A 10205-nucleotide genomic window follows, 5' to 3' on the forward strand; every position below is an offset into this window, starting at 1 on the left:
GCCCCCCTTCTCCACTGGTGCTACGCTGATTTCCTTCCCCAGAAGATGTGCTGCTTCTCTCCCTCCCCGGACGCTCTCCGGAATCCCTCTGGAGCCCTCCCTCTCCCTCTGGCTCTGATGGCAGTTCCCTGACACATGACATATGAGGTCCCCATCATGTGCAGCCAAACTCTCGTAGCTCCCGCACATCATGCCCTTCAAACACGCAAAATCATTCCATTGACCCATGTTGCAGCTTTTAATAGGAAGAACATTTGATATTTCCAGTCGGTGAAGAAAAGATACAATAAAAGACATGACGTAGCCAGATGAATAATAAATAAATATAAAATAAAAGTAGCACACGCATTATATAAATAAAATAAATATTTTTTTAAATAACAGAAATCACATACGTCTATAGTGCATTTCATTTGGCACACTTCTTAGAAGAATAATTGTCCCACTTAAGATGCTTGCATCTCTGACTGCTTGACCTGCATAAATCACTGTGTTCCTTTAGCAAATAAATTATTACCGTACTACGAATTTTGCCCTAGGTTTGGAAAATCTGTGCTTGTATGTAGCCTTTCCAACCTAATCCTGAACTTATTGCTTTTGTAGAATGCGTTAAATTATGGATACATTGGAGATTCCACAAGTGATGTTGTTGCATGGAAACTCTCATTTATGGAAGGGGTAAAATGTTATTTCCCCCCCAATTCCCCCCCATCACTGTGTAGCTTCCTGTGCCCCCCCCAATCTGTTTTGACCAGTTTCTGTGATTGGCAGCCTCCACTGGTTCACTGGCCCTTCCAAACACAGATGTTTAAGAATAAGGATCAGTGATTTTTATAAAATTAATATTCTGTCAAGGAACACCTATACCTCTGCCTTAGAAGCTCATCATGTTTGTGAAGATTCTGGGGCAAATCTTTGGTCTTTTTGTAGCATTGGCCATGCCTGTCCTAGCGCCCCGTGTGAACAGAGAATACCACCTAGAACACATTGCAAGGGAAAATCAATCTAATGAAATATAAAGTATATCCCTCTGGCAGTACAAGAGAAGATTGTGGAGGGTGAAAAAACAGTGCAGGATAATCTTCTTGTTGCACAAATTTTGAAGCCATTCTTTTTTCCCTTTTGAACCTTTATCTTCCGCGTAAGGCTTCCCTGTAGCTTTTTCACATTTCAAAATCACACTTCACTAGCTTTAACTTAACAAAACAATGAAGCAGCAAATGAAACAGAAGAGGAAGCAGCTGTTTAGCTTTTGAGAAACACATTGCTGGAGGAACGGAGTGCTTTTTCTGCATGAAGAGAAACTCTCTTGATACTGAGGAAAACACAGACTTCCGTCCTAGAGACACCACTTTGCATCTGGCAAACAGTAGCAGGTGCAGAAGAAAAGGAAGCAGCTGTTTTGCTTTCCAGGAATGCATTGCTGGAGGAATCTAATGAAAGCTGAGTAACTGGGATGCCCTCTTCAAGCCACAATTCCATTCTGCTGTTTCATCCCATTTTTTCTGTTGCAGCACCGACTGGAGGTTAAGCTGGAATGAAGAAGAGAATAGATTAATTATCCAGTTTGAAATGCTTTCCCAGTAGGAGACGTGGCCTTTCTTTTTAAGAGACACAACCTCTCTTCTCTGGGTGTGGTTTCCTCCTCAGTTAACTGGGAACTAGTTGGAACCTTAGTCTTCTCTGTTTGCAGCAAGTACGGTAGTATCTGCTGAGCGGCTGCCCTGGAATTTCTATTTCTTTAGTTCTAACTACAAACATTATTTTTAAAAGCATACAAGTACCTGCATTTCCCGTCCTTTTGAGGAGTTGGTCGATGAGCAGAAAACATTGCCGGACTTCCATCTGGACAATCTCCCAGGCACACAGGCTGTACCCGTCATCTTTCAGGTAGTCATTGATTCTTCTGAAGTAGCTTTTCACCCGCTGTCGGATGCTGTTGCCCTTCTCTGCACTCAAGCACCGTCCCAGCTTCTCAATGTCCTGGTGCAGACCAGCCTGGAAACGAGCTATGGAAGTCTCACCCCAGTCCATTTCACTGTGGTTTTGCCGGAAGATGTGGAGGGTCTGCTGGAGGATTTCTTGTGTGGCTACTTTGGCATCCTCCCCCTGGATTTCGTGGCTGTGGATTCCTTCGTTGTTGGAGAAATTGGCCACATGGCCGATGCATTGTAGGGGAATTGTGGAGCCCATCTTGCTGTTGAGAAGCTTCAAGTTGTCTTTATTTAGCCAGCTGCGAAGTTGGCTGCAGTCCTGAGAGGAGATTTCAGTGAAGCAGAGCATCATCACTAGGTCAAAGCAGAGAAGCCACCCCTTTGAGATCATGGTGGAGATGAAGGAACGTGGTCCTTGCTGGAGTGCTGAGGGATTTCGTTTTGAGGGAGATGCTCTGGAGTCTGTTCCATCTTTGAGCCATGTCCCTGTATTTAAATGCTTCGTGGCTGAAGTTTTCTTTTGTCCTTTTCAGTTTTGGTGGGGATGGACTTCCTCCTTTTGAAAATACTCTAGTTTCAGGGTTTTTCCTTCCCTTTGGATTTTTAAATCACACAGGACCAAAAGTGATCTTGAAGATTTGGAAAACAGGTGTTTCGTTGTTGAAAAAGAACTTCCATTAATGCAAAAATTAAGTTCAGCTTCAGCGCAGTGCATGATATGGGGGTGGGGGTAACTGCTGAACACCATGTGAATTGCCCCATTGTGATATTCCACAGGGTTCCATTTTGTATCCCCTGCTATTCACCTTATATTTGAACTGGTGGAGTGGGGTGTCAACAGTATGCACGTGGCACTGAGCTCAATCTCCCCATTCCATCCAAATCAGGAGAGGATGTACAGGACTGGTTAAGGGCAGAGAAACTCAAGTTGAGTCCAGATTAGATGGAGGCATTATGTATGCCAAGTAAGTGGTGAGGAGGTCTGTCAAGGACAGGGTTGCCCCCACTGGAGAAATCAGGTGCAAAGTGTAAGGGTGTTCTCTGATACAGCATTGCTACTTGGGGCTCTAGTGATCTCACTGGCCAAGACCCTGCCAGCCATGGCCCTTCAGGGAACAGGATGATCTATCTACATTCTGTGATCCAGTTGTGATTAAGGCTGTGGTACTGTCTGTGCTCTGGCAAACTCCAGATTGGATGGTTGTGCCTTGCCTCTTTGAAGAGGCATCAGAAACTGTAGTTACTGCAAAATGAAGCAGCTGGACTATTGATCAGGGCAGCCAGGAGGTCAAATTTTACACTAGTTGTGTGAAAATTGCACTGGTTGATTATTCCCACCTAAGAAATGTATACAGTCTAACTGTTGACAGATTGGATGTGGGGTCCCATGTCAGGAGTTCAGCCTACACTCGAGTAGGACCCTGGCAGAGACACATGCCCAACTGGCATGTTCTCTCCCTCCTTGTCGATCGTTCAGGAGCTTCAAAAGCTTTGCTCCGCCTGAACATCACAGTGACTGATGCCAACCGACACCAGCATACTTGGGGATCTGCAGAGTTTGCACATTTTGCGTAACAGACCTCAGCAACTCAGCTTTTTGGCTAATCTACTTTATTTACATATAAACACACACGGAGCACTGCAACATGGCTCCCTCTCTCTCCAGCATCAGACAACAAAAAGGGAAAAGACCAAAGGACAATAGTCCCACTTCACAGAACACAAAAATCCTGTCTCTGTCACTTCCCACTCTATGGAGTCAAAACATACACCGTCATGTGAAAGACAAAAGTCCCATGACTGCAATCATGGATCAGGAATTCTAACATCCCAAATACATGAAAGACCACTTTCTCCCTTACAGACCGGCCCAGGACTTAAGATTGGTAGTCAAAGCTGATTGTTCCACCATCCTCAGGTGTCAGGGTGGGAGCAGCAGCACATGAGGACCTTCTTGGCGGTGGCCCCCAAATTCTCTGTTTCTGGAGTACTCCTAGTCGCAACAGGTGTGTAATGCTTTATCTTTTTACCCGCACTTCCAAATACCAGTTGCTGGAAACCACAGGAGGGGAGAGTTGCTCATGTTCTGCTCCCTGGTTTCCCACAGGCATCTGGTTGGCCACTGTGAGAACACGATGCTGGACTAGAGGGGCAATTGGCCTGATCCTGCAGGCTCTTCTTAACCTCCTATGAGTGAAAATAAAAAAAATCCTTCCAGTAGCACCTTAAAGACCAACTAAGTTAGTTCTTGGTATGAGCTTTCGTGTGCATGCACACTTCTTCAGATACACTGAAACAGAAGTTGCCAGACCCTTCTATATAGTGAGAAGGTGGGGAGGGGTATTACTCAGAAGGGTGGTGGGAATGGGAGATTGGCAGATAGCTGAGATGAGCCTGTTGATGACTCTTAAGGACTGCAATAGGTCTTACAGGAAAAGGCAAGGGGTGAGAAGGTGAGAAATGGCTTAGTCATGTATAATGAGATAAGAATCCAATGTCTTTGTTCAGACCAGGTCTCTCCATGGTTTTAAGTTTGGTAATGAGTTGCAATTCAGCAGCTTCTCTTTCCAGTCTATTTCTGAAATTCCTTTGTAGTAAAACAGCTACTTTGAGATCTTGTAAAGAATGTCCTGGGAGATTGAAGTGTTCTCCTACTGGTTTCTCTGTTTTGTGATTCTTGATGTCAGATTTATGTCCGTTTATTCTTTGGCGTAAGGTCCTATGAGTGTACCAAGATCTTAAAGGCACCACATTGGATACACCTGATGTGATGATTGTTGGTCTCTGTATATGATTTTCTGGCTGATTGTGTTTTAACTGTGCAGTTGTGAACAAATTGCATTTTAATGTTTTTATTGTGTTGTGTGCTGTCCTGAGACCTTTATGTGAATGGCAGCTAATAGCTAATAAACACATACCATTAAATGCCTGCAAGGAGTTTCACAAACATCCCTCTTCATGATCTGTGAGCAGCTTAAATGTTTGTATATGAATGACTGCTACTCCTTAGTATACAGTTGCTGTAAGAATCAAAGACTGCAGATCAAAGACTGCTGATCATTTCAATTAAAAAACAACAGGGCGGGTTCACACATTCAGCTGTTGTTCACCAAAGGAAGAGTAACCAAATGATGTCCATGTATGTGGGAACCAGCTCTAAACACTGCATCGCTGGGACCACTCCAAACCTGTTAAAATTATTCCGCATGGAGCAGCCATAAACTGATGTTCCTGGCCAGTCTATGTTACACCATGAGAAATTCCAGCAGTTTGACATTTAAACTGATAAAATGAATTTGAGAAAAAGTCAACATAACAATGGATTTTGGTTTTCACTATTAAAAAACCCAAAACATTTTCACATTAATTTAAGGGTGTTTTTGGTCAAAAATGAAACGTAAAAGTAAATTTTCTAAATATGTGTATCCCAACTGAAAACAGCATTTTTGGTCTTTTGTGATTTTACAAATCGTACAAAGGGGAGAAAGTGAAAGAAGAGTATTTTCAGAAAGGGGAATCCCACATAAACAGAAAAAGACAGAGGAAAACTTCTGCGACTACATGTTTAAATGCAAGGCCATGGTTCAAAGATGGAACAGACTTCAGAACATCATCCTCAAGACACAGTCTTCCAGATTCAGTGCTCTACCAAAGACCACATTCCTTCATCTCCACCATGATCACCAAGGGATGGTTGCTGCATGTAGGCCTAATGATGCTTTTCGTCTCCAAAATCTCATCTCTGGACTGTAACCAGTTTTGCAGCTGGCTACATGAAGCCAACAAGGCCAACTTGGAGCTTCTGAAGAACAAAATGGGAACGACCATTCCTATTCAATGCATAGGAGAAGAAATGGACCTCTCAACGAATCAGGAAATCTTCACAAACATCAATGAAGTCCAAGTGGAGAATGCCAAGGCAGCTATACAAGAGATCCTCCAACAGACTCTGCACGTCTTCAGACAAAACCACACTGAAATGGGTTGGGATGGCAATTCCACAACCGCTTTCCAGACCGAACTGGACCAGCAAATTCAGAAGCTGGAAACATGTTGGAGTGCAGAGCTGGAGCGTGGCCCCACATCTCCAAGAGGTCAGAAAACTCTGCTCACCAGACTGAGAGTGAAAAGATACTTCCAAATAATCCACAATCTCCTGAAAGATAAAGAGTACAGCCTGTGTGCTTGGTTGACTGTCCAGATCCAGATCAGGCAATCTTTTGTGCTGACAGATCAACTCATCAAAAGGATCTCTAATGAAGGTACTGTACACTTTTTAAAAAAATACATAAGACTTGATTAGAACTAGGTGAGAAAAACAGCTAGTTTCTCAGCAACCTTTTCAGAATGTCTAACCTGCACTCACTTGCCACTAAGAAATGTTCATAATTCTTCTTGAAGAAGTTGTTGGTTTCCTCAGAATTCTGGTGATTTAGGCTTTCTTCTTTGTTGCTGCAAGAAAAAGACTTAATCCGCAAGGTCGTGCTATATGAATGGGAACACTCTGCATGAAAGACCAACGTGGATGGGACAGATTGTAGATGTTTCTTCCCATTGAGTTCCTGCTATGATAAATTGGATTGATCTCTGATGTGATTTCATGTGGTGTAGTGGGCTGTTTGTATCCACATTGGTGAAGCAGATTCTGGTGGTTTTCACATGCTATCAACAATACCCTGCTGGCAACATGGAGGGAACCAACGGGAATACTCGTAAGAGCTATCAAGTGCACAGCATTGTTCATTTGCAACAAGGGACCATATCACAGAAAAATCAGATTCCATGCAACATCAGAAGCCAAAAATATAGAAAGATTCACTTTTACACATATCATTAAATACATATTCTCTCATGTCATCACAATCAAGAAAGACAGTTACAGTGGTACCTCGCGTTACATACGCTTCCGGTTACATACGCTTCAGGTTACAGACTCCACTAACCCAGAAATAGTGCTTCTGGTTAAGAACTTTGCTTCAGGATGAGAACAGAAATTGTGCTCCAGTGGCGTGGCAGCAGCAGGAGGCCCCATTAGCTAAAGTAGTGCTTCAGGTTAAGAACAGTTTCAGGTTAACTACGGACCTCCGGAATGAATTAAGTACTTAACCCGAGGTAACACTGTACTTTAATCAGGTCTGAGAAGCTTTCATAAAACTTACCTTTCCATTTTCTGATTCTTCTGAGGAGCCCGTATTAAAAATATTAGTGCTTATGATTCATAATTTTTCATATTTTGAAATGAAAAGCAAGGTATTTCAAAATGAATGCAGAATTTCAACCACTTTTCATCTTCCTTTCAGCTTAAGTTGCACCAGAAAGAGGAGAATGAAGCTACAACTACAACCATTCAACTTTCGCTCGATTCCTCAGAGAGATTTCTAGAAATCAAAACAGCTGCCCTTTCCTGTCCCTCTTCTTCTGTAACCAAGAAATGCCATGCTACCATGAAGTCTTACGCAGAAGTTAGAGATCCAAAGGAAAAAAGAATCCACGTTGACGATGATGTTATTTATATCGCGGAAACACTTTTTGCTCTTTATATTTATTTGTATTTATTATATTTATGAAGTTCCTTTATTTAATGTTATTTATTGTATCCTTACACTGACAGACCATTTCAACAGTCTTCCTATTAAAAATGCACATCTCAGCAATTTGGGTCATTTGGGTGATTTTGCCTATTTAGAATCATAGAATCATAGAGTTGGAAGAGACCACAAGGGCCATCGAGTCCCACCCCCTGCCAAACAGGAAACACCATCAGAGCACTCCTGACATATGGTTGTCAAGCCTCTGCTTAATGACCTCCAAAGTAGGAGACTCCACCACACTCCTTGGCAGCAAATTCCACTGTCGAACAGCTCTTACTGTCAGGAAGTTCTTCCTAATGTTTAGGTGGAATCTTCTTTCTTGTAGTTTGGATCCATTGCTCCGTGTCCGCTTCTCTGGAGCAGCAGAAAACAACCTTTCTCCCTCCTCTATGTGACATCCTTTTATATATTTGAACATGGCTATCATATCACCCCTTAACCTCCTCTTCTCCAGGCTAAACATGCCCAGCTCCCTTAGCCGTTGAATCATTTCAATGATATGAAGTATGGGAGACATTCTATCAGAGAGTTAGGCTGTAAATGGTGGGGACAGAGGAAGCAAGACCAACTTGAGGAAGATATTTGGTGCTTCCTTGTATGGGGAGGAAGTTCTATGTCTCCTATCCCAGTGTCCTTGGGAACCTCAGGCCCAGAGACCCCAGGCCTCTCTATCTGGGCCTCAGGCCTCTCCCCAGACCCTGACCTCCATAGGCAATATCTCTCATGGACCCCACTGCTTGAGTGCTTTGCTAGTGTCCTTGAACTGTGTGATAATTCCTCTTGCTTGCCTGAATACATAGGTGTGTGTAGAACATATTGAAATACTTTAAATTGAAATACAGTGGTACCTCAGGTTACAGACTCCGCTAACCCAGAAATAGTGCTTCAGGTTAAGAACCTTGTTTCAGGATGAGAACAGAAATCGGGCTCCAGCGGTGCGGTGGCAGCAGGAGGCCCCATTAGCTAAAGTGGTGCTTCAGATTAAGAACAGTTTCAGGTTAAAAACAGACCTCCGGAACGAATTAAGTACTTAACCTGAGGTACTACAGTACTCAGTTAATATTACTCATATTACTCAGTTAATATGGGACGCGGGTGGTGTTGTGGTCTAAACCACTGAGCCTCTTGGGCTTGCCGATCAGAAGGTCGGCGGTTCAAATCCCCAGGATGGAGTGAGCTCCCATTGCTCTGTCCCAGGTCCTGCCAATCTAGCAGTTCAAAAGCACACCAGTGCAAGTAGATAAATAGGAACTGCAGCAGTGGGAAGGTAAACAACGTTTCCATGGGCTCTGGTTTCTGTCACAGTGTTCCATTGTGTCAGAAGAGGCTTAGTCCTGCTGGTCACATGACCTGGAAAGCTGTCAGTGGACAAATGCCGGCTCCCTCGGCCTGAAAGCAAGATGAGCACAGAAACCCCATAGTCACCTTTGACTGGGCTTAACCGTCCAGGGGTCCCTTACCCTTTTTGCTTTACTCAGTCAATAATGCCTACATTACATTTCTTCCCCCTCCCCAATAAAACATAACATGGAAATATCTCTAGATGTTTCCAGTGGCGAGGTAGGTTTAGAGGGCTAAATACTTGCTTCTCTGTGTGACATGCTGTATATCCACTCTTTGGGGTTGAGGTTTCTTCCATACCTTGGGAGCGTGTTGCTCCTGGTGCTTCTGCATGTGGGAATGTTCAGGGATGCAGAAGATGATAGATTGTTTGATTATAGCTTTTCCAACTTGTGTTAACAAGTTCATAATTTTAGCAGAGTAACATTCCCCTTTTAAATTTGCAGCAGCTGCGTTTGCTCAGGCTTGCTTAAAGCCTCTATAATAACTGTTCTGGTATTTCCCCCTTATTCCCACATAAAAGATAAGACACAACACAGTCTTCTATAAAAGTATAAAAAGAGTTTGCTCACATTCTGTTCACAATCGGATCCCAGAAGGCAGGCTTAGCTTAGAAAAGTAACATACACCTGGAAACTATCTCAGAAGGAGACAGTCCCTTTAGCTAAGCAGATGTTGCTTCTTTGATGCATGTAGTCAAAGGAGAGAGATGGCTGCCCTGCCCTGTGCTTTTGTCATTACCTGCACATGTGAGGCCACGCCAACCTCTAGTCACATGCAGAGGAAGTCTGTCCCAGCCTAGAAGGAAACAGGAAGTTTACCTCCCCATGTGTAAATATGTTCACTCTAGGAATGTTGTACATGACTGCTCTTGTGTTTCGCATCCCACACTGGAGAGTCAGCTGATGACCGATCTTCAGCTGTGGCTCTTCTGCCATCACATCTCCATGGCTATTGGATGACCTTGTTGGCCATCCAAGTTGGTTATGGCCTCATTCCTCTCAGCTGCAGGAGTGAGACTAGGAGCGAGCCTTTGTGATTTGGCCTTTGTGACTGCCCACTTTCTCTTTGTAGTCTTTACAACCTGGGATAGCCTAAAGTCTCTGTAACAGTTCTACGGTGCAATTGCCCATCATGGCTTTGTATCATTAAATTTGAAATTCTGGGGAACAGTTAGCATTTTGGCTCTCTTTTTTGTACTTTTATTGGGAGTTTCAGAACAAATATTTTGTAAATACATTAACAGAAAAAACCAATGTAAGGCATAGGGTAATGACCGTTGTTGATAATCAGTATGATGAAGCTGACATGTAAGAAGTTGAGAGTCAAATATGGAGGA

General features: G+C 43.3%; 2 protein-coding genes across 2 annotated transcripts; one reads left to right on the top strand and one right to left on the bottom strand.

Annotated features, from left to right (window-relative positions):
- Positions 1-1527: 1527 nt before the first annotated feature.
- LOC308576555 (interferon beta-like) lies at positions 1528-2595 on the bottom strand (the record flags this gene model as incomplete). The annotated part of the gene is made up of 2 exons (XM_081175961.1): positions 1785-2595; positions 1528-1532 (listed from the first exon to the last, which is right to left on the bottom strand). The coding sequence occupies exons 1-2, from the start codon at positions 2323-2325 to the stop codon at positions 1528-1530; spliced, it is 546 nt and encodes a 181-aa protein (XP_081032087.1). The 5' UTR covers positions 2326-2595.
- Positions 2596-5610: 3015 nt separating this feature from the next.
- LOC308576556 (interferon alpha-5-like) lies at positions 5611-9975 on the top strand (the record flags this gene model as incomplete). Its single annotated transcript, XM_081175962.1, has 2 exons — positions 5611-6196; positions 9941-9975. 2 exons carry the CDS (start codon positions 5611-5613, stop codon positions 9973-9975), a joined length of 621 nt encoding a protein of 206 aa, XP_081032088.1.
- Between the last annotated feature and the right edge of the window lie 230 nt (positions 9976-10205).

The sequence above is a fragment of the Podarcis bocagei genome (assembly GCF_964188305.1).
Source record: "Podarcis bocagei genome assembly, chromosome: 17".
In the NCBI taxonomy this organism is placed as follows: domain Eukaryota; kingdom Metazoa; phylum Chordata; class Lepidosauria; order Squamata; family Lacertidae; genus Podarcis; species Podarcis bocagei.